This window comes from Tenrec ecaudatus, chromosome 3 (genome assembly GCF_050624435.1).
Source record: "Tenrec ecaudatus isolate mTenEca1 chromosome 3, mTenEca1.hap1, whole genome shotgun sequence".
Lineage (NCBI taxonomy): Eukaryota > Metazoa > Chordata > Mammalia > Afrosoricida > Tenrecidae > Tenrec > Tenrec ecaudatus.
The window spans coordinates 152,353,118-152,378,434 of record NC_134532.1 but is presented as its reverse complement, the minus strand read 5'-3'; the positions used below and the strand labels follow the sequence as shown (position 1 = coordinate 152,378,434).

General features: G+C 41.2%; 1 protein-coding gene across 1 annotated transcript in view; it reads right to left on the bottom strand.

Moving 5' to 3' along the window:
* The window catches only part of ADAMTS3 (ADAM metallopeptidase with thrombospondin type 1 motif 3), a 298,163-nt gene that overhangs the window by 31,368 nt on the left and 241,478 nt on the right, over window positions 1–25,317 (bottom strand). The window contains exons 6-14 of the mRNA XM_075544217.1: window positions 14,429–14,512; window positions 12,309–12,465; window positions 11,214–11,319; window positions 10,730–10,873; window positions 9,997–10,129; window positions 6,063–6,176; window positions 3,584–3,729; window positions 2,104–2,279; window positions 785–918 (exon numbers count right to left, since the gene is read on the bottom strand). Of these exons, the coding sequence (XP_075400332.1) occupies window positions 785–918; window positions 2,104–2,279; window positions 3,584–3,729; window positions 6,063–6,176; window positions 9,997–10,129; window positions 10,730–10,873; window positions 11,214–11,319; window positions 12,309–12,465; window positions 14,429–14,512 (1,194 nt within the window). The remainder of the gene's footprint in view (window positions 1–784; window positions 919–2,103; window positions 2,280–3,583; window positions 3,730–6,062; window positions 6,177–9,996; window positions 10,130–10,729; window positions 10,874–11,213; window positions 11,320–12,308; window positions 12,466–14,428; window positions 14,513–25,317) is intronic.

Here is a 25,317-nt window from a genome sequence, read left to right as displayed (position 1 = left end):
TAATTAGAAAGCGAGAGAGAAAGAAAAGTGAATCTCTATTAAAGTGTGTATCACAATAGCAAATAAAACTCACTGCCATTGCGTAGACTGACTCACAGCAACCCTCACAGGACAAGAAGAGTCCCGTCCTGCAGAGCTTGAGACTATGAACTCTGAAGGGAACAGAGCGCAGCAGTATCTTTCTTGATGGCTAATGGGTTTAAACCAACCACCGACGATTAGCAAGCCAACGTCCAGCCCACCAGCACTCCATTTATATAGCAAATATAACAAAACCCACTGTCATCCAGTCAGAGTGGACTCACAGCGACCCAGTAGACAGGAGAGAAAGGCTTCTGTAAGTTCCCAAGATTAACTCCTTACAGGAGTGGAAAGCCCTGTCTTTTTCCTGTGGAGCACTGGCGATTTCAAACTGCTGACCTTGCAGTTAGTTAGCAGCCTCACCCGTGACCACTGTGCAGCCAGGGCTCCTTTAAGCAGCTAACAGATACTAGTGAAATACTCAAAGCAATTGCATTGTCTCTAAACGACTGCAGTCCCAATTGGGAGGCACCAGAACCAGATAGACGATGAAAACAATCCAAATCTTGATTTTCCCAGGGACCAAGGTTCGATCTCGGTAAAGTTCGATTTATTCTAGTGACTGCTTACTCCACAGACTCTCATTATAATATAACTTCACATCTGGGAGACTGTTAAATAATTGTGTTCAAAGATAAAGACCGATATTAAATGTTGAGCGGCCCACCGCCATAGGAAGCCTGTGAAGTGAGTCGAAACTCACCACGCATTCTCCTCGCACACAGATGCTGTACGGATCTTTGTAGGAACAGCGTGTCCCGTCATGCACCAGCTGCTTCATATAAGCAACCTCTCCAGTCTCTTTGGATTGGCAGTAAAGGTGGCATCTTTTCTTGGCTGCAGAGTACGAAGGATAAAATGATTTACATAAAATGGTATGTTTGGACAGCATAGTCTATTCTATTTTTAAAGTATAAAATTTCCATGTGGTTTCTCGCAAACACAAGGGATACTATACAAATACATAAAATAAGGAATAGGAGACAAGTATGCATATTTGGCATATTTACCTTAGCCAAGGTGGCCATGTAATTTGTCATCCAAAGTGGTATGTTTCTGAGAGTGAATGGGGCTCTATTAATAATTTTTTTTCAGGGCCAACAGGAATAAACTGGGGCTGTCCCGGGCAAAATGAGTTATAAGCTCATGCTAAACTTAACAACAGCTCCTTAATACATTTTAATTCAAAACCTAATTGCTTTTAATGGCTATTAAGAGGGTTGAAAGAAGTTCTCTTTTATTTGATTCAATCATATAAAGGCCAGTTTTGCTTCTTGTAGGGCCTCCTTAACAAAATTTAATATAAATTATGCAACTAAATTAATCAAAATAGATAAAATAGTGCATACATTTTTAATAAGTCACTCCTTGGAATTTTAACAGCTTTTCTTTAAAACAGCTTTTCAAATAGAAACCAGTAATTGACTGCATGATGATCAGGTAACTATTTTATTATTTGAATAAGAAAAATAGTAGACATTTCAATTTGAGCATACTTAAGTTTAAAAATTCATGGGTGAAAGTTAAACCTGAAAAAAGAGTCCTCGGAATATATATGGATAAATCATATATAAGACAAAGTAAAAGGCCAGGAAGTACCTTTTATTACTTAACAATGACCTTTTATTGGTCCTGATTCAATTGTAAAAGAGCTTTGGGTTTCTCTTATTATTCAGAAAGGGATGATCAAAATATTCCGGAAGCACTTCCTAGGAGAGGGATTTCAGTCCAATCAGGAAGTTAGTTCTTTGCCTAGACTGCGCTCCCCCTTTTTTGCTTTCCACTGGTCTTTTCACTGGTGATGATGGGAATGCTGGTTGTCGGGAATTACTCCACAATCCTTACATCTCTAGAGAAAGGGGAACTTCAGCTGTATTCTTGGAAACTAAGAAGGATTTAGTCCTATAAGCACTGAGTTTTCTAAATTTTCAAAAGGAATCAAGAGCCCGGGGCCTGGTGTTGACAAAGCCGTGGCTGTAAGCACCCAACCACTTAGGAGCAATAAAGCAGGCATCTACTCACAGTCAGGGTGCTCATGCGGCAACCAGTGGTGCTTGCTGTTCTGGTGCTCAAAGTGGGAGTTGCGCTGCTGGCACTGCTGTGCCCGAAAGTCCTCAAAGTGGTCTTGGCATTCTTCTGTGTTACAAAGCTGGTACTCAAAATTAACACCGGGACAATCCTGGCCGCCATGGATGGGCCTACAGAAAAGACAACATTTGAAAAGGCCTTTTGGCTTGGGTCCAGCCCTTGACGCTCCCAGACACAGTGCTAGAGGGCAGGACGCCAGAACTGAGCTGCCAGCACAAAGTGAATGACCTCCTCATTTTGGTCCCTTTCCAAACCCCCTCCTCGCTCTACCAGGTACGGGAAGAAAAGGCAGCCCACATTTGGGCTCAAGAAAGTAGTACCATATATTTTGACTAGGGAAATTTATTTTCCAACATGTCTAAAATGTATAATTACAACTCAAAGAAATGTTTACCACAGTCCCTAGGCCTCAGTTTCTACATGAAAAACACAAATAACAGTATCACATTCTGTTGAGGAGAGTTGGGAGAATTCGCTAAGTTAAGCCATTTAAAGCATTCAGAGCAGAGCCTGCTCACAGTGAACCTGAGTTGCTCTGACGGTTATCCTTGATATTGGTTTTATTACTAACACGAAAGCTACTGTCATCTCTTTCTGAGATTAGGCATTTGCGATGCGGATCGTCTTTACTGAAACACATTGTCAGAGAAATGAGGCTACCAGACACAAAAAGGGTTGCTTACAAATGAAACTCTAAACAATGAAGAAGGTCATCATTAAAGCCCAATATTTCAGTTGCTTTTTTCCTTCCCCAAATCAAGTTTGCTGAGCCCTCAATGGGGCGTTAAGCTTGAGTGAAGGCATGAACTGTTACCCTAAAATTCCCTCAACCTTCTTCCTGCTGCCTCACTCTGAGGTCAACCCCTTCTAAGCCCTAGCAGGGCTGGTCCTGCTCCTTCTTGGACAGGCCTGGCCTTCACATGGTGCCAGCCCAAAGAGAGGAGGGAGCTCCTTTCTGCACCACTAATTCTTCAACCATCTGGAATCTTCACTCGAGCTGTCACTTCATCAGTGGTTTCTCTCCCCAAGATTGCTAAGTGGAGGTTCATCTGAAATGGAGTCAACCCCATGCAAGGTGACCTCGTGTATGCCAGAATACAATCGCTCTCCGTTGGGTAGCTAAAGGCTAGTTTGGGGAAGCAGATGACCAGAGCATTCTTCCAAGATGGCTCTGGGTGGAGATGAACCTCCAATCTTCTGGTGAACGGCCAAGCATGTTAATCGTTTACACTCTGAGGACTGCGCTTAATTGAGACAGACATTGGATTATAACACTGTGAACCAGCAGTTTCTTCATCCTGTATTATATGTGTACTTCGTAAGATGGAATAGTCAGAACAGCATAATGAAATAGGTTCCGCTAGCTCCCCAAATAATTAGCAGTGCAGTGGGAGAAGAGGGATGCAGTACTCACATGGGGTTATTGCACTGGCGCGTCCGGAAACGAGCACCGGTCCCGCAGGTTCGAGAACAAGAGCCAAATTTTGTCCACGATCCCCAATTGCCATCTTGTTTCTGCTGGTCAGCATTCCTCCACATGCAGTGACCCTTGTAGCACCACTGGGGACAGCGAGGACAAAGATGAGCACCTCTACCTATGGCAGCCCAAGCCTTTGAAGAGCCACCTGGGGGAAGGCTTCATTTCTTTTTGGTTTTGAAATGAAAATGCATTGAAAAGTACTCAAAAGCATTTACCCTGGTACAGCACAAGGGAAATAATTTAAAGTTGCATTTCATAAGCACAGAATTTTAAATGAAAAAGTTCATCCACGTGAGTTTGGAAAGGACACATTCACCAGTGAGTATCAAATACTGTAAACACTAAGACTTATCAAAGCACTTGACTTGTGTGAGTACTGTTTACCATTCTTCTTTCATTATCAATAATATTAGGATTCTTAAATGTAATATGCTCCTTTTAAAATGGATTGCATGAAAATATGGGCCTTGATTTATGGGGGGAGAGAGGGAAGCAATTTAACATATCCAGAATATATCCTTAATTATCTATCCATACTGGAAATGTTATATACTTTTTAAAGATCACCTTCACAAACAGCATTCTTACCTCTTAGATGAGGCAAACTGGGGCTCAGGAAATGAGGGCAGTAAATAATAAACTAGAGTCCTAATCGGAGCAAAGAAATCTGTCCGAAAAGGACAATAGAAGCAAAATGGTAAGCTTTCATCCCAAATACTTGAGAGGTGTTATCAGAAGGGGCCAGTCTCTGGAGAAGGACATCATGTTTGTAAACAGCAGGGTCTTAGAAGAAGAGGAACACTGCAACAAGCTGGACTGACACAGCGGTTGCTATATGGGTTCACACATAAAGACAATTGTGAGGTACCTGACAACAATAGCAATAGAACCCCCATAGCACAGAGGTCCCTAACACAGAGTCTAGCCCAAAGTGGGTCCTCCAGAAACAGTAGTTTCTTTCCTTACAATATTTGATTTGCTTTCTTCAAACTGCATATAACTGTGTATTTCTTAAGCTTCAGCTCTACCTTCAACACTTAAGCATGACACAAGTCCATTTAGGGGAATTGGATGTTGAGAGCTGACTTACAGGCAATGAGTCAATTAACTATCTGAGTCAAAAGTTATTTTAGGCAGTGTATTTAACAGAGTGTCTAGCATTGAATAAACAATAACAATTGCAAGTGTTTACTATTATAATGCATACATTCTTACAGCAAACGCCGCTTATTCACATTTGAAATAGAGCTTTAAATGGTTTATAAAAAACTAAAAGGCTATGTACATTTTCTTTGCCAACTTCAGTCCTGTCTACAATTTCTAATTTCAAAACTAGACAGGGCTCTTCAAAGTGAGTTCTTAACATGCCTTTGTTCTGAGTTTGGGTATCTTTCCCCGTGTGAGGAGTGGAACTTGGTACTCAGCCAGTTTCTAGGCATTCAGTCCTGACCGCACCACTTGAGATTTAAAACCTCTGGGCATCTTTCCCCAAGGAGCTAAGCCAAATGTAAATTCACATGATTTTTGCAAGGAAATGCAAGTAAATCAAATCCTACTAGCAGGGGGTTGATATTCTATTGAGCAGTGACTTCCTATTCATCTGCAGGGGATGAATGGTGGCCCCAAAGGCATAAATAAGGACTTAGCAGCTTCATAGCATATTAGGGGGAATAAAGGTGTGTGTGGGGGGGGTGGGGCGGAGGTGCCTTTGGCTTTGCAGCCTGGAGTAAATGAAAGGTTTTGATAAAAGATTATCCAGGTGGGCCTCAAATGCCATTACAAAGTTTTAAAAGTCCCCATAAATGAGAAGCATAAGGAGATGTGACCTACAGGAAAGAGGAAGGGGTAACATGAACACAGAAGCAGAGACTGGAGTGTTGCTGCCAACAACTAGAGGCCCGTGGCAGCCGCCCCACATTACGGGAGGCAAGAGTCTCTCCTAGTTTCTCAGGAGGGAGTATGACTCCGCTGATACCGAGATTTCAGCTCAGGGAAAGGAATGATGAATTTCTAGCTTCCAGAACTTTGAAGGAATACATTTCTGTTGTTTCAAGCCATCAAATCGGTGGGAATTTGTTACAGCAGCCACAAGGGCCTGGGACACAGTTGTTCCCAGGGTGCTGGCCCTGGGGTTGTCTTCAGATCCCCCTCCTTTATACATGACACTGATTGGGATAATGGCCTGATTTTCAGAACCTCGATGCATGAGTCAGTAAGTAGGGGATATATTCATATGGTAAGGTGACATGTCGTATTAGCTCATACATGTAGGTGTGGATGACATTTTCTCAGTGTACTGCCATATGAACCCTCATGCATCATGGCATTGCAGCTATGTACACACATCTGTCCCAGCCTCTCTTAGTTGACCACTAGGCAACATCCCTGTCCACGCGTAGACCCAGGTACTCACTTTTCCAGCAGCACATTCAGTCCCATCCAGCGGAGGTCCCTTTTTAGTCTTACAGAAGTAGGGATTATCAGGATGACTACACCACAGCTGTTTACATGGGTCAAAGGTTCGGAACTGGAAGAGAGAAGCAAACTCTCATTGAAATACAGTATCTTCATGTCCTTCCTCTTGTCCTTCCTCATTTCACGTTACTGATAAAAGCTGTGGCGGACCATGAGAAAGGACTGCATAAGAATTTCAAGTAGAGCATGCTTTCAGTCTGTGTTTGTAAATTAAGGACAAACAATGGCTTGTCTAGGAAGGTCAATCAAAATGCACTGGTACAGGGGTTCCAGTTCTTTCTTACAGATGTTTATTCCAATTGAGATATGTTTAAACATGTCTCTGCGACCACTGGACAGTTTCAGACAAGTTCTTTCAGTAATAACTTGTTTTAATCTTGCTAGCTTGTCTTCAGGACAAAGTCCAATCAAACAGCATGGCTTCTTAAGAGATTTACAGGGCTGCATTCAAGCACTGAAGTTGATGGAGACGATAAATGTGATCTTGATAGATTTTCTCAAAGGACACTTGATGAGATGGGAGGCTTTAATATAACGAAGTTTTAAGGAAACTGAATTGGTGAGAAAAAGGTCATGAAAGTTATGTGGAAAAATTTCCCCATGAGGACAATGTGCTCTCTCATTCTGAGAGGATGGCTAGGGCCGTCCTAGATGAACCTTATTGGGATACCTTACCCTTTCACCCTTTTACCTTATCCTATAACTCAGATTCGGCACCTTCCGGCTTCCTTCAGTTCCCAGAATTTTAAAAAAACCAACACAACAACAACAACAAAACATGTTAAATGAACACAATCTGAATCCCTTAAGGATGCCAAGGCAGACATTTTAATGTGGTATGCAGTGAAAATACCGAATTTGTTGAGGAAAGGGTAGAGATAGGAAACACTGCCTCTGTAAGTATATGTGCCAAGAAGAAGGTTATGTCAACAACTAATAACACCATTTTTAAAGGTTTCTATAACTTTGACACAATGCTTTCCGATTTATGCTTGCATTTCCATGCTTTGAGAATAGGCCACCTTGGAATTTCACAGAAAGTTAGCAATTCTATTAACAGCTTATATGTGAAATTTGTAATTGTTGCATAGCTTTCATGCCATCCCAGTGGCTTCTTTGTAGGTATAAACTAGATGCCCTTGTCAGCTGGTATCAAGGCCATTCTGGTTCACAACAACCCCAGGTGGCTCAGAGATGAACTGCTCCATAGGAAGTAGATCCTAAGGTGTGTTTTCCTAGGCATCTGAGTTTGAACCACCAACCTTTTAGCTAGTAGTCTTCAGTTTAACTATTTGTACCATTCAGGAGCTCCTTATGAGTAACATGCAACCAAAAAGCCCTAATCCACTGTGATGGAGTTGACTTATAGCAACCTAGAGAAGAGAGTACAATTGTCTCCCTAAGAAAACGCCGAAATGCCATCACGGTGATTCTGAGCCATAGTGACCCTATCTGACAGGGTAGAATTGCCTCTGTAGGCTTCTAAAGCTGTAAATCCTTAAAGGAGTAGAAAGACTCATCTTTTTCCTGAGGACTAGTGGTTTTGAACTGCTGTCCAATCCATAGGCAGTCTAATGCATAAGCCACTACGCAAGCAGAGCGGCAATCTTCAAGAAAGTAGACTGAAAGACCTCTTCTCCCTCTTGTGGATAACTATCTCTCATTTTGCCCCAGTTAACACCCTTCAACAGTCTAGCTCATTGTTTTATCTTTCCTCCCTTTTCCTCCCTTTCACCCGATTGGTGATGAAAAGTGCTGAATATAAATAAAGGTGATAAACTTAAATGCAAGCATGCAACTAACTGGCAATTAACATTTGCTGTTAAAAAAGAAGGTGGAGAGCTGACCACGACATCTCTCTCCTATGAAGTGGCTGGAAAGTTCCAACCACCAGCCTTTGTTTAGCAGTTCAGGCCTTGAGCACTGGGCCAAAGGAGCACCCAAGAACCAGGCAGGTCGAAGGAAGAACAAATATTCAAATAATCAGTTGACTAAAAGAAAAATAAACAAACTTTCTACATAACCTAACTATGTAAAGCATAGTAAGCTTTCACAATACCTTTACATAGCTTATAGAGTGTCCACATATTGATGCTCACAATGATATACAAGGGTAGGTCAAAAAGTTTGTGAGGAAATGCCATTGTCTGTTCTCTTTGCTTCCACAAACGATTTGAGACCCTCTCCTGTGGCTGAAGATGTAGGTTATTAGTTGACACTTTGGGCTATTAAGTAGGACAGTATTCTTGATATTCTCATTCTAAGAACATAAAAAAATTCTTACTGTGCTATGTAACATTCAAATTTATATTAAAGCACACGTCAATATTTGTATGTGTTTTTCCTCCACTCGTTCCAGTCTTTCTATATGAATATAAGCATCTCAACATTCTTTAGAGTCTTTAAAATATTAAATATTATTTTAATTATTCATTGCCTACAATGGCTATGCACTGGGTTGCTAATGGCAAGACCCCAGTTTGAAACCACCATCTGCTTTGGGGGAGACAAGAGGGGGCTCTCTACTCCCGTAAAGAATTACAGTCTCGGAAACTCACAGGGTGCTTCCATCTTGTCCTTTAGGGTCGCTATGAGGTGGCATCAACTCAATGGCATGGAGATATGGTAATTCACCACACAATCATAGTTTTTTTTAAAATTACTGCTATCAGTTTTGGACTTTGGGGGGTAGGTCATAATCCCTGATACTTACTGCAAAAATTGTACTATTCCACCCCTCCATAATTTCCAGTGTTAAAGCTTTAATTGACGTACTTAGGAGCAGGCAGTATTTGCCTCATAGATAAAAATAGCTGTCAGTGTCATCATGTGGAAGATTCCACAGGTCGTGCCTCTCAGTACCATGAAATAACTGTTATTGTTCTAACACACAAATGTTCTTCAACTATGCAAAACTCTTTCCTTTCTTATTTTATGAGCTACTAAATACCAGCACAGACATTTAATCAAATATACCTCTAACCTAAATAGGCACATGGAAGAATAGCTTTAACAGACTCCATCTCTGCCTTTATTGTACTAAACACTGTAGCTGCGTTAAATCCTCATTTTTCCGTATTATGCTCATGAGAACACTAAGCAACAGAGATGGTAAACATGGCACCCAAGACCTTATACTTATCTAATCATTGGACAGACCTAGGACTGACCTACATGAGCTGCAAAGGGCAGCCCGCATTCCCAGTCCTTTGCTTTACGAGACGACTTGCATATGATTCTCATGCACAATCATTTCCTTGGTCACAGATACATGTATATAGAATCCTGGTCAATAGGATTAAGAAAAGCAATCTATCTAAGACAGTGGTTCTCAACCTGTGGGTCACGAACCCTTTGGGGGTCAAATGACCCTTTCACAGGGGTCACCTGATTTATAAACAGTAGCAAAATTAGTGATGAAGTAGCAATGAAATAATGTTATGGTTGGGGATCACCACCTCATGAGGAACTGTATTCAAGAGTCACACCATTAGGACGGTTGAGAGCCACTGATAGAAGGCTTAAGATTCATGTCTGAAAACCAAATGAGAAAAAGAGCCAACGGGAGGAGCAAGACAACCAACATTTCAAAGTCCTGCTCCTCTATTTACCAAACTCATGTTACCAAACCTCTGTAAAGCCTGGCTTTTCGAACTGCAAAGAAACAAAAAAACACACCACCATCCTTCTTTCCGCGGTAAGTATTCACTTATATATTTTAATCGCTAAATTTTGGCATGTGTCAACACAGAAAACAAAAAACATGACAGACAGTATTGGTTTTGCACAAATCAATGCGTACTGCTCACCAAATAGGAGCTAAGCAAATAAGCTGCAAATTGCAAAATCTAAATGGACAGTGGTTGACGTACCGCAGTGCACATTTTATAGCCAACGCCAAAATCAAAACGACATTGCTCGTCCATAGAATAATTAATTCCAGGAAGTTCTGGGAGTTTGGGCCAGTCATGTTCAAAAGGGTCATCGAGGAGGCAGTCGTAGGAACTGAAAAAGGAACACAGTGCAAGCAGTCACTGGACTGGAGCTTCCAATCAAGTCCCCTGCAGCTTCCTCAGATCAGAAGAGGCAGGTCTCCTCTGTGCACACAGCTCGAGGGCTGGGTCTCAGGCCCATTTGGAGGAGACCGCATGCTGATTCCCCTTGCGGAAGCGCACCCACTAATACTTAGGAATGCTAGCGCACATTGTTCTGGGTTGCTAGCTGCACCCCCAGGTCTCCCAGCAGCACAGATCCTGAGACTCGATTCGGATATCATAAACACGAGCCACCTGACAATGATCTTCCCTGTATATTCAACTCAAGTTTGACCATTAATCAAAGGCATTGATTAGAGAGAAAGAACCGAGTAGAGAGAAAGCTCGGTTAAAAACATTCAGACTTGGGGCTTAGATTTTAAAATATCTTGATCGCATTGTGGAATGATTCTCCCAGGTGCTCTGAGTAATAGAACATGTTTATTATGAACGACCGTTTGCAGTCACTGGGAGTTTCGTTGGGGTCGTGGGGTTTCAGTTGACACTGAGTGTCCTGCTTGTGCTCACGCGGCAGCAGAAACACTCCTGGGACACGCGGCAAGGGACATACTGGAGGTATCTTTTCAGCTCTTGACCACTGCATCGGGACCAGTGATAGCGATGGAAGGCGGCTTGCACGAGGGGCGCCATGACACTTCCCATGGCGGTCTCATCGCCACACCTGTTGCCTTGTCCGTCATGCTCCATGCCCAACCTGGAACACAAAGTGAGACCCCGCTGGTAAGACTCTCAGAAGCTTTGTTTCAGCATGGAAGATTAATGCTGGGACTGTCGTATATTTTGAAGTCAAAGGGACTTCCTACGAGAAGTCAGGGAAACTGGATCAGAAAGCAATCAATGAGGTAAAAACAACAACTTTTATTTGTGCCTTATAGCTATCAAAAAGCATAACGTGAACCTCCAAGCAATAGGCTACTCATTTAGTTTCAGCACATGACTTCCTTGCTGTTTCAGCTCCCTGCATTTGGCATGCAGTCGCCCCCAGTGCAGACGAGGCAGGGAGGAAACAGAAGAGGCTGTCAGGAGTGACTTACACATGGCCGGTTTCATGGGCTACTACAAACGCAGATGAAAAGCCATCCTCATGATTCAGGGTACAGCTTCTCACTGGATGACACATGCCTGTGACTGGAGCATATCCTGCAGAGAATGATAATTACTTTTATTTTCATTTTCTGAGAAAACCCATTAAGAATGACTACTGGACCTTTGCCTAGTTGGTGGGGCAGTGGGGGCACTTCTCAGGAAACAGGGGCAGTATTATTTGCCTGCAAGCATTTTGCCACATTCTCTTGGGAAAGCCACAGGTAATGGTCTCTCTCTTGCCCTTTCCTGAGGGAAGGAAGTGCCCGGGATTACCATTCATTCTGTGTGTCTACCAACTAAATCTTGTTTTATGGACTGGGCCTTCCAATCACCATACTGCTAAAGAGAGCCTGAAATTCCGTCTACAATGAAAAGAAAACAATCTGTCTGCATTTTCTCCCAAAGTACACGTCAGAATGTAATTTATAAATTATCAAGCATTCATGAGGGAGGGAGGAGGGTGGAGGGAGGGGAAAAAATGAAGAGCTGCTACCAAGGGCTCAAGGAGAAAGAAAATGTTTTGAAGGTGATGATGGCAACCAATGTACACATGTGCTTGACACAATGGATGGATGGATGGATGGATGGATGGATGGATGGATGGATGGATGGATGGATGGATGGATTGTGAGAAGAGCTGTATGAACTCCCAATTAAATAATTAAAAAAATGTATCATCTAGCTATAAGCTGGCTTTGGAAGAAAGTTCTTCAGCAGCAGCCACTTCTCATGGCCTCTCTGTGCTCAGTCCAGACAGCGGACTCGTACCGCGTTTTAGAGTTTTACAGCGCACCCGCTTCCCCAAGCCAGAGGCACTGTCATTAAAGGAAGGTGAAATTGACCACGGTCTCGAAGAGGCACGTAACACTCTGAGTCTCAGAGAAGATACTGGCAGCAATAGAAGAAGTAAAAAAGTATGTTTAGCTGTTTGTGGTGGAAAGTGGTGATACAGCTTGGAACATTTGAACCGACTGTCTAATTTAGGATTACATTTGTGAAAAGTCATGCCCTTATGTATTTCTCCTACATATCAATGGAAATACCTTGCATGCCAGCAGGTCCAAAATCTTGCCTGGTTAGAAAAATTGCATGGTCATGGTGCTCAGAGTGGTTGGGATCAGATTTCTGTTGTTGGCAAGCCCATCGACACACATTCTCCAAACTCCTGGACGGATTTCCCCTCTCTATAAGGCTGATGGACTAAATGAAAACAATATGTTCAAGACACATGTCATTTCTTCACTGAGATTTCTTTAACAACCTTTTCTGAAATTGAAAGTTGGAATTATTCTACTTAAATAATGGTTTACTAATCTAGCTTAAATCAAAACACAAAACCAAACTCATTGCCTCAGAGTCAACTCCAACTCATATCGACTTTATGGGACAGAGATCTGCCCCGGCGATTTCCAAGCCTGTAACCCTTTACAGGTGTAGAAAGTTCTCCCACCGAGCAGCTGGAAGGTTTGAACTGTTGACTTTGGGGTTAGTAGACCAAAGTCTCACTCACTATGCCAACACCGCTCCAAGGATACAACCTAGGGCTTATTTAGATATGAACTTTGCTTTCAGAATTCTAGCTGTACATCAAAGATATCTATCTCCATAGTGATCAGTATTGCCCATGTGAACGCTCACTGACATTATTTATAATAACATCTGCTGCCGAGATCTGCTATTGTAAGGCAGCTCAATTATTAATCATGTTGGCGAGAGTTTCAGTAGTCTTGATTCAGCTCGCACTTTTTGGTTTCATAGATATTAATGAGAAAAACTGAGGGAGCAATTCTGGCATGAGATTTTATTTTCCAGATATGCTTAAAAGATTCTTGGATAAGATTTCCGTGTATTTCTTTTAGGGAAGAATCTTATCAACATTTAGGGAGAATAAAAATTCCCCGATGAGATGGCACAGCTGGCACGGTCTTGGTTTCAGGGGGAGTGATCACATTAGAGTATCCCCATCCTGAAAAATAGAAGTAAAACAATGCATCGTACTTTCAACTTCCTGGTAATTAAGAGGAAGATGCTCTTATCTTGCAGTTCTAATCAATGAACTTAAGCTCCTTGGAATGTTGCTAGGATATCACATTGAGGTCAGGGGTTAAAAGTGAGAGAGAAAAGGGCCTATCATTACTAAAAGCCAGGAACCGACCATACTTCCCAAAGGAGCTCTGATAAAGTGAGGCATTAAACTTGGAACCCAAATTGAACTTGACAGGCTGACGTTTTGGTTACATTTCAGAAAATATTATTATCAGTGTTTATATTCTTAGTAAAATTTGCATCCTTGGTTATATATGAACCACATACTTATCCAAACAAACACATGATTTAACAACCCACCAAACGCAGTTCCCATCTCCAGCTGGACTGACTTGGATTCAGGGTTGGGGACGAAGAGCAGGGGCACACTGTCAATAGCAAATGCTCAGAGGAGGCTAAGTGGCCAAGAACATGCAAGCCTGTGCATTGTCCCTGTTTGCTACGCGCACCAGTCCATGAGTATTTCACAAGCAGGAGGATGAATTTTAGGTGTGTGTATTTTGAAGCTTCGAGGAAATTGTTAAGTTAATCACTCTCCTATGTTGCATTCTATGGAAAGCTTACTTGTGTGCCTTTTGGTGATGCAGAATCTTGGTTTCTAAAGGATAAAAGCTGTGTTAAGTGAAAAATCGTCCCTATGTGTTTAACATAAGTAGAAAGACTCACATGTCAAAGCATGTTTTAGCAAATCAAGATAAGGCAAAGACCTTGGTCTTTTTGTTTGCTCATATATTCCCAGACTCTAGAAAGAGTCTGCTATAGAGAAGAGGAGACACAGGCTTTTTGAATGAACAATGAATCAAACATTTGGCGATGGGGACAGAGGAGGAAAGTCTCTTTCTCCACAACAGTATCCAGTTACTGTCACTCTGGCAGCGGCGCCTAAGGTGAAGTCTACCTCCCCATTCCCGTTAGATGAGGGAGCCCAGAGCACAGGCATCAGGGCACGGGCTCACTTTAGGCATTTCCTCTCCAGCTCCTGGCAGCTTCTGCTCCTCAGCTCAAAACAACACAGGGAACTAAGTGACACACGGCGCTGGAGGGTAGCGGGAGCAGGTGGTCTTCTATCTGATCACCTTTCCCAAGGCTCACAGGTCTCCTATGGTCAGACATTTACCTTGGCATAACCCAGCATGATCATGCGCACCAGGACCACGTTTATATGCACACCGAGGGACTCATCGTGGTAAATTTCGTTTACCTAGAAATAGAACAGATACTTTCTTACAAAGCAAAACACAATTTCATCACTTGTGAAACAGTTAAGGGATCTGTCCTATAATCACCACAAGAACTCTAATCAAATCATTTTTTTCTTTCGTATTTAGGCTTAAGCTGAATTTTGAAATGGAGTTTATTTTTAGAACAACCCTTGCATATGTGAATTGAATTCTGTCAACCTCAGGATTATGAACATAAACATATGCTATAAAATATTTTCATGAAACTATTGTAGTGATAAAAACAGTTCACTTAAGGTTCAATCATTTAAAATATTCACCCAAACCAAACAGACTTGGGTCAGGCCAAGCGTTCACTGCCAGTAAGGGGTTGCAGCCACAATAGCAAAGAGAAGAACCCCTTTTGCCTGCTGGGTGTCAATATCACCACCAGGAGCACAGTGTCTTCCTGGGGGAGCCCACAGAGCCCTCGCAGGAGAGCGAGGGCTTTCTGTGGCCTTTCCAGGGATCCCCAAAAATGAGGAGGTGGTACTATGACTGAGAGGACATGAGAGCCATGGTTTCTTTAGTATGATTTAACAGTTAATGTAGTCCCTAACCTCTCCACCCAGCACCTTTTCCATAAACACAAATTTAAGGTAAACTGTCAATGTGTATTTTTCCAAACTAAGATACCGTATGTACTCATGTAAAGCAGAATATTTTTAAAAAATTTATTTTTTTATAAAGCTGAGTTTTTCAACATTTAAAATGCAATTTTTGTGGTAAAATTAGGTGCCTCGGCTGATATTCAGGTTGGCTTATACTCAAGTATATATGGTACATGGAGTTTGGATCCCATGATAGGTTGGTACCAACAAATTGTGTAAAAAGGCTTTCTAAACTATATTTTAATAATGTTTACTAATTTGTTGTTCTCTGCTTAAAATTACATCTGAATGAATTCTAATTTAAAATGCACTTCATACCTAAAATTAGAAGAATTCTTATCACAACAGATTACATTTTCAGGTATAGTAGGCAACAATAGACAATATGCTAAGCAGATATAAAAGTATACTGACATAACCACAGACTTTTATATATATTATAGAAATCTCTAATTGAATTCTCACCTTTTGAATGGTTGCTTTTCATAACCAATCCAAACCAAACTCACTGCTACTGAGTGTATTCTGACTCACCACAAACATGATCGGACATAACTGCCCGGGGAGTGCCCAAGAGTCTAGCTCCTTACCGGAGCAGAAAGCCTGACCTCGCCCCTCCTACGCAGCGGACAGTTTTGCTCTGTCATGCACAGGGTGGCGATGAGTAGTAGTGACTCCAGGACGTAACAACAACAAACCGTACTGACAGTAATTACAATCATCATCGTCATTTTTCAATCAGCGTTGACCCTCTCTCTCTCCTCCTCCCTCCTCCCCTATTAACTGTTAACCATTAATAAACTGTGAGTTCTTTAAAAGAGAGAGAGAGAGAGAGAGAGAGAGAGAGAGAGAGAGAGAGAGAGAGTTGGGACATTGGTTGTTTACCCACAATTTAAAAGTTCTTCAATATTTGAATCTCTAATGCAACGCTCCAAGTATATATCAGATAAATAACAGCTTGGATATACGTCATAAAAGCAAAGTTGTGGGACTAATTTTGCTTAATATTTATATTAGAATATCTATAAAGTAATTTGGAATGATTTAAAAACATAGATATTAGCATTAAAACTGCTTCAGTGATCATCACAGTCTGATTCTGTGTTATAACCAACAGATAAGGAAGATGAAGCTGACGAAGTTTAATAAATGTGCCCAAAATACACAGTAATTTATTGGCAAATATGAGTATACCCAAAACTCACCATCAAAGAGGTGATTCCAACTGAGACGGTAACTCTTTCCAAGAGTAGAAAGTCTCCTTTTCTCTCAGGGAGCAGCTGGTGGTTTTGAACTGCTGATCTTATGGCTAAAAGCCCAGTGCAAAATTCCTACGCCATTAGTGCTCCTCATGAAATATAACTACAGTGGACCGTAATCTGCATTGCCTGACTATGCCAGTGCAAATGGAATGCTAATGAAGAATACTGAGCAACGCAGAAAGTGCTAGGAATAATGAGAAAGGCCTGACTGTCTGGCTAGATGACAGAGCTCATATCTGTACCCGAGCGAAACTTATTCAACTTGAGATCTAAAAGGCTTAGAGTCGGTGTAACATACTTTAAATTCTATGGAGACAAAGTAAACAGGATCCCATAGTGTGAGGCTCTGAAGAGAACAGTTACTCAAGAATGATGGAAGGCGCTACATAAACATATTTCTAAATCACAAAATTGTCAATTCCACACAAACAAAGAAACAGCAAGGGATGGTTTGAGAAGCTAAAGGACTGCCCAGGGTACCTGGAAACAACGAAGGCCTTAAATCTAGACTGAAGATATACTTTCTGGATTTACATTGTATATGGTACCGAAAAAAGGAAGGGCAACTCAATGGGGGTAAGATAACTATGAAAAGATAAAAACAAAATGGCTAAATTATCATATGCTAAAGATGATCATTTGTGGCTTAATAAAAGTTTTAATCCTTTCTAGGTGAAATAGCACATACATTTATACCTAATCATATGTACACACATATAGAATGGTAACACCAAATTTAATATCTTCTCGGGACAAGGAGGGCATGAATGGGTGGGGGGACAGGAGGATAGAGAGGGTTTGTAATATTGCCTTCCATTTCACAGGTAGAAGGAAGGTAGCTCATGTTTGCCCAGAATGGGACTGAGCTCCTCTAAAGTAGGATGTGCTATACCTTAGGCCATCTGTTCTGTGCTGCTATTGGCAGACTCACACTTACACCACGTACACAAAGAATAAGGCGCACGGAGTCTAGCAAAGGCACCTAAAAAATGAGTCACATGAGTATTAAATGTGGGGTGGGGGTGGGGCATGGGTTGATCTATATTTAGTAGCCTGCAAACCATTTTGTTCATGGGCTGAATCTCTTATCTTAGGTCACAACTCATGGCCTCATACAAGAGGGACTTCTCTCTTTTTCTGAGTTAATTATTTAATAAGAAATTCCTAATATTTCAAAGGCAATAAAAGTAAAAATTCTAAAGTCGTCCTAGTATTAACACATTCATGATCTTAAGCAGGTTGCAGCCCAAGAGATTTCTTGTAAGACAGTTGTTTTGAGTTAGAAACACTTTTATATACAAATTCATAGTGTGCATTCAGCTTAATGTAACTGAAATATGGATATACCCAATGAAAGAGATAAAAGATTAAATTTGATGCTAGTAAATAATCTAAATAAAGGAGCAATACAATTTTAAACTTGAGAAAGGAAATGGGTAAAAAAAGTTGGCTAATTATGGAGAAGTGATAATGACGGGAAGAAGGTACTAACACAATTGCAGATAAAAAAGTAACAAATACACGTTTAAACACCCACATTAGAAAATGTTTAAATCATACAAGTAGAAATAATAACTAGTAATCTTAGATATCTGAGTTAATTTCCAATTTATATGTAATTGTTATCATGTGATATGTGAACGCACAGATAGACAACCCTACAGAAACAGTAACAGGAGTAATGGTTCCCTGAGGGAATGGGAAGAGAGGAGGGTGGAAAAGAAGAGGAAGCTGATAGCATTGATGATTGGATAACCCCCCACTCAAGGGGAACAAACAACAGAATTGTATGTGAATGGATATACTGGATGGTAAAAGGTGCAGCAAAAATAAACAACCAAACAAATAAATAAGGGTTCCTGTGGTGGAGGAAGAGGGGTGAGGTAGTGGATAAAACGGAGCTGATATCATGAGTTCAAGAAGAAAGAAAGAAAGAAAGAAAGAAAGAAAGAAAGAAAGAAAGAAAGAAAGAAAGAAAGAAGAAAATGTTTAGAAACTGACTGTGGTAGCAATTGTACAATACTGCCTGATGTGATTGAACTATGGAAACTTATGCTATCTGTAAGAGCTCCCAATAAAATGATAATATATATAATTTTAAAATAGTAAATTCATTAAATTTACAATCAGCAAAGTTCTATTGAAGGCAAATGAATAAAATCATGTTACAAATGGCAGTGTTACAAAATAGAGTATTATAAAGGATAAATTTTTTAAGGTCACAATTACTTTTCATCCAAAGAAAGCATCTCTTCAATAATGACCAGAATTACACAGTGGAAACAAAATTAGTATAGAATGCTCTGACTCAAATCACTCTTGTGAAATGACTTGGGGTTTTATGTATAATCATAACATATATATATTATTTCTATACATAATACAATTTTTACTCAGCAGAAAATAAACTTTTAATTTAGCAAATTAACAGATATTGGGTGTCTATTGTATGCATGACAGGATTTGTCAGATGTCTTCATTACAAATACCTTGTGCAAATAACCAACAGTGAGTATACTCAGAGACTTTGACAGTTGGAATACACAGAAATCAAATCCTACATCTGTGGGAAGAGATGATGGAGAAGCTCAGTATGCCCCAGTGAAAACAAGGCTCGAATGGAATTTCAGGATGAAGCTGAAGAAAATTCAAACAAATACAGTAGAACCAAAATATGACCTTGAATATAGTTCACCTGAATGTCGACATCAGCTCAAGAACAGACTTGACACAATGCACAGGACAGGCTGAAGAGCAAGTGAGCTGTGGAGTTGCGGGACGACACTGAGAAATGAAAGGAGAAATGATGAAATAAAAGAGATGAGCAGCAGATTGCAAAGGGTGACTTAGAGGACAACACAGAGCATTACAGTGACAAAGTATAAAGGCTGGGAGTTAGAGACCCACAAGGAATGAACATGCTCAGCATATCTGAAGGAACTGAAGGGAAATTTCAAGCCTCTGGCTGCATTATTAAATGTTTCTTGATTCAGAATTTTGAATGATATAGAAATCATCAAAAGGGAGAGTGGGAGTATACCCACGAACATATACAGATTTGACAGGAGATGTTTGTATGTGTGTAGACCTCTGCGGCAAAGACACCCATGAATATGATGAGGCAAAAAAGGGCCACATTTCGTTTGGGGTCTTAAAGGCTTGAAGGTAAACAAACAGAAGCAGCAAAGTCCACATGGAAGAAGCACACCAGCCTGCATGATCACGAGGTGTAGAAGGGATTAGGTGTCAGGCATCAAAGAACAAAAAGTCATATCATTGTGAATGAGGAGGAATGTGGAGTGGGGGCCCAAAGCCCATCTGTAGGCAACTGGATGTCCCCTTACAGAAGGCTTGTGGGGAGGAGACGAGCCAGTCAGGGCGCAGTGTAGCAATGATGAAACACAACTTACCTCTAATTCTTTAATGCTTTCTCCCCCAACTATCATGATCCCAATTCTACCTTACAAATCTGGCTAGACCAGAGGGTGTGCACTGGTACGGATAGGAACACAGAGAATCCTGGACAGATGATCCCTTCAGGACCAGTGGTGTGAGTGGTGATACCAGGAGAGTGGAAGGAAGGTGGAGTGGAAAGAGGGAACCAATTAAAGGGATCTACATATAACCTCCTCCCTGGGAGATGGACAACAGAAAAGTGGGTGAAGGGAGACATTGACAGTGTAAGACATGACAAAATAATAATTTATAAATTATCAAGGGTTCATGAGGGAGGGGGTAGCGGGTAGGGAGGTGTAAAAATAAGGACCTGATGCCAGGGGCTTAGGTGGAGAGCAAATGTTTTGAGAATAATGAGAGCAATAAATGTACACATGTGCTTTATACAATTGATGTATGTATGGATTGTGATAACAGTTGTATGAGCCCCCAGTAAAATGATTTTTAAAAAAAGACAAACGCCTAAAAATTAATTAATTAAAAGTTCCTTTGCATATACAAAAAAATTAGGGGGCACATTTATGAGAACTTTTCAGACATATTCAAACACGTAAAGGGAGTGAGTCACTGGGCCTGCAGAATTGGTACCATAATCTCAGATGACACTAGGGCAATTGGTATGACATAGTTCACAAAGACAACATTGTACAGCCCCAGTAAGTAGTGGCTGGGGTCTTCAAAGCTCATGAATGACCTTCTAAAGTGCAATTTTCTAAAGTGGTCTTTTCTTTCTTACCAACTACTTGTATTTTTTTAAATCTATGTATTATTTTATCCTTACCACTTTATTTTCTCCATTTTTTTTTACTGTTTCTGTTGGCTTTTCCAGTTTGCAAAACACACAAGGAGTAGTGGCCTGGAGATAAGAATCGATGCAAGGGTTGATAGGGGAGATAGTGGAGGGGGTAGCAGAGAGGGAGGGTGAGCGGGGTTGGTGAGCAAACAATGTATGTGGGAAGGGGAAGAAAGCACTCTGTAGAACTGATGGTGATTTCTCAACTCATTTAAAAAGTGATTTACCCATGGGTGGGGGGGGTGTTCTAAAATTGACTGTGGTAATGATTGCACAACTCTTCTGGATGTGATTGAACTATTGAATTGGGTAATTATGTGGATTAAATGTCAATAAAACTGCTTAAAACATAATAAAATGCAACTATTTGCTCTCCACTGCCAGAAGGAAGAATGATAAAAGTTGAAGGACACAAGGAAAGCATTATTCCAGTGGATGCACGGGCCACGCAAACACCAGGCTCCACAACCTTGAGACCACTAGAACTATCACGTGCTCGGAAATGGATCGCGTTAGCAGGTTCCGGAAAGAGGGGAAGTAAAATGTAGAACAAAACTCAAAGCCATGAAAGTACCCAGGCTCACTGGCTGGAGAGAGACGGGTGGCACCCTAAAGACGACGATTCTTAGTCTCTGCATGCCTGCATGTTAAAATAAATAACCATTATTTTCGGAACAGCACCTCTGTGTCTTACTTCCATCTTTAAAAAGAAACCCAACTTACTTGGAATTGGGTATTTACAGAGCAAATCATCCATTTGACATTTACTAATTTCACAGTTTGTTTAACTGAGTAGGGTGCAAAGGATGGGTTGACACAATACGATTTGGTTTACATGTAATCCATCACGTTAGGAGAGAGGATACGACCAAGAACCAATAGTGTGGAAGGAAGCAGTCTCATCTGTGCTGCTGGTCTTAGTGGAAAGGCAGGCTCCAGGCCTGGGTGAATTACGAACTGACACATTTCAACAAGCTGATGCCGTCTGGAAGCACTTATTAGTTGGTATCAAGACATGTCAGAGGCAGCTACCTGGCTAACTGACTGGAAGAGACGTATAGTTGTGCCCAGACCAAGAAAGGCGACCCAATAGGATGTGGAAATTACTGAGTAATATCATGTGCATCACATGGTAGTACATTTTTACAGAAGAAAACTCAAAGAAGGTTGGAGCAATTCATTAACTGAAAACTGGCAGAAGTTTCGTCCAGATTCAGAAAAGGACATGGAATGAGGTTATAATTAGTGACATTAGCTGGATCTTGGTAGAAAGCAATGAATACCAGGAAAAAAAGTCTACTTGTTTTTTATTGCCTATTCAAAGACATTCAGCTGTGTGGGTCATAACAAACTATGGATATCGCAAAAAATGAGAATTCCACTGCATTGTTCTCTGTGGAACCTGCACACAGACCAAGAGGCCATTGTTTAAACAGAATAAGGAGACACTTCACATTTTATGATCAGGAAAGGTGTGGGCCAGGGCTGTTTCCTTTCATCATACTTATATTTGCCGTAAACCAAGAAAATAATGCAAGACTATGTGAATAACATGATGTTAGGATTACAGGCAGGGTGGTCCTCATTGTTGTTAGGTGCCCTCAAGTCCCGTAGCAACCTATGTACAACAGAAAGGAAACCTGTTTGGTCCTCTGCCATCCTCACAATTGCTCCTACGCTTGAGCCCGTTGTTGCAGCCACTTTGTCAATCCATCTCGTTGAGGGCCTGCCACTTTTTCACTGTCCCTTGAGTTCACAAACATACCTGTCACTTTGTCATACTATGGTGGCTTGTATGTTGCGGTAATAGTAGATGTTATTTCACCAGTATTTCAGTTTCCAACAGGGTCACCCAAAGTGAGCAGGCTTCAGTGGAGCTTCCAGACTAAGAACAGATCACAAAGCAGAACTCAGCTGCCCGGTTCAGAGGAAGGAGTGACTGAAAACCTTGTGCATAGCAGGGAAGGCTCATTAGCAACTTGTGGTGTACCAGTGATACAACCCTGCTTGCTAAAAGAGCAGAGGACTTGAAGCCCTGATTCAGTGTTGAAGATCAAAGGCTACAGCTTTCGGTTTAGATTATAATGCAATGTAGAGAATAGGAAAACCCTCAATCACAAAAGGAAGACTAGTTCATGAGTCCACTACCATACGCATAAATTCCAAGACAGAGGCAAGGCTTCGCCTCTCGGGTCATGTGATCTTCAAATCGAGTCTCCCAGGCAACGAGGTAGAGTGACTTCCTAGAGCCCATAAACCGTAGATCACCCCTTTCATATGTGCACCCTAAAAACCACTTTGACAGAGGCCACCTCACCTCAGCTGCGGTCAGATTCTCACAAGGAGGGAAGAAGGAGAAGACCAGGGCTGGGATTCAAATAACCTAACAGCAGGTTTGCGCCCTGCTCTAAATCATAAAAAATGATAACCCAAATGCTGGTCTATTGTTTCATATAGTTAATATTATATAAGAACAAAAGAGGTACACAAACTAAACTGTTATACAAAATTTTAAATATTCATAAAAATATTAAATAATACCTGACAAAAACAATGAAACTGCTTTTTAAGCTATTTCGATATTGTTCTTGATTGGTGTCCTCACTTGCAACATTCCTCACTTTTATTTGAGTATCACTGGCTGTATGATGTATCCTTAGCCGTCTTTTCACTGTGGGAAGAGGATCCCCTTCCTTTAGAAGTAGGCCAGTTAGGCCATCGTCACGGTGTTTGAGACATTAGCAACGGTGACTTTTCCTTCCTGAACGTATGAGGTTCATATTTGAAACGCCATTTTCACTTCTGTTGAACTCACAGCAATTGCTCTGACAATATTTTTAGCTCTTTGAATATTTTTAGGAATTACATAATTCACATGGTATTTTGTGGTCATTTGGGGTGTAATACAAAGCTGAAATGAATGACCGAATGCCAATCCTCTTCTTTGGCACTTTTCCTCTTTATGATACGTGTTTGTTTACTGAAATAACAAACACACATGAATAAAAATGCAACATTTCATCAAAAGTTTAGTGAATTGTAGGAAATGAATAAGCATTACAAACATAGTTCTGATCTTTTATCCCTATGGACAGTGAGCACGCTGTCGCACAGATGAACGGTAAAAAGAGGGAGGAATGGTAACTTGTCATTCCCACATTAGGGGGCTGCTCAGCCGCCCACCTTAGAGAACATGCCGATCACAACTGCCATTTTAGCAACCGATTTGCGGATCTTAAAAAAAGCAGGTATCAGTTCTGATTCACAGGAGTGAACTAGCTGAATCCCCACACTGGAGATCGTTCAGTTGCTGCCGTACAACATAGTGCTAAAGTCCCGCAAATCAGCAGATGCTCCTACAAGAATGATACTCAAACCTTACTGGAAATTCAAGTCAAGACAAGTGGAGGGAAGCATGTATGCCATGGAGAAGATGGGTGTACTTCTGTTGGTGAGTAAACAAGGTGAAGCAACCTCCCAACAGAGGGAAAAACAGGTAAAAATGCTTAAATAGAAGCCCAGGGAAGAAAACGCCAGGTTCTGTGTTGCCAATACGTTTAACGTCGTTTCTATCTACCCTTGGTGATCCGGGCCATATGCTTTGGACTACTAGGCTTCTGACTCTTTCACTTCGAGGCACCAAACAGCCTTCACAGACCACACCAGCAAGATATAATGTGGAAACTCCACTAAGCAAACTGACCTTTATCTCAAACTAATCTGTAGCAGATTCAAGGGACTGACATATAGCCCCGTGGACTTACTGTTAAAACCTCGTAAGACGAGGAGAAGCAGATGATAAAATGATAATATTTTAAAAGTGAAACACATACATATATAAGCCATAGATATACCAATAAAGTTTCTTGCAACAATTGCACAACTCTTCTTAATATGACTGCATGATTAAATTGTATGAAATGTGAATTATATGCCACTGAAACTATTTTTAAGAATTGCTCGTGGAAGCAGCAGTCAAAACGTGAAAGGATGCATTTACTGAGCTGCAGAAGAACTCTTTACAGGTTAAAAAACAAGATATCACTGTGAAGACTACGGTGTGCCTCTCAAACCATGGTATTTTCCATCATCTCATAAGCACTTGAAAGCTGAAAAATGACTCAGGAAGACCGGAGAAGAACGGCTGTCTTGAACTGGAGTGTTCATGAAGAATACTGGAAGTGCTACTGATGGCCAGGAGAACACACAGACCTGCCTTGGAGGATCACAGCGGGGATGTGCCTTGGAATTAAAGATACCAAGAATGCTCCTGACATACTTTAGTCATGTTATTAGAAGGGATCAGTTCCTGGAAAAGGGCATCGTGCTTGAGAAAGTAGAAGGCAAGTGAGAAAGAGGAAAAGCGAACAGGATGAACCGACACAGTAATTTCAACGCCAGGATCCAGTGTAACACCTGCTGCGAAGACGGCACAGGTAGGACCGATTTTAATTCTATTGTATTTAAGGTTGCTATAGTGGGTACGCATGGGGCTTCGATTTGCAAGGTGAGCAATTCAAAGCCACCAGCTGCTTTGGGGGAGACACACCAGGCTAGCTACCCTGGAGGCAGTTCGGGTCTGCAAACCCACGGGGCAGTGCTTTCCTGTCCTGTATGGTCACCATGCGCTGGAACGGACTCAACAGCAGTGAATTTGGAGTTCC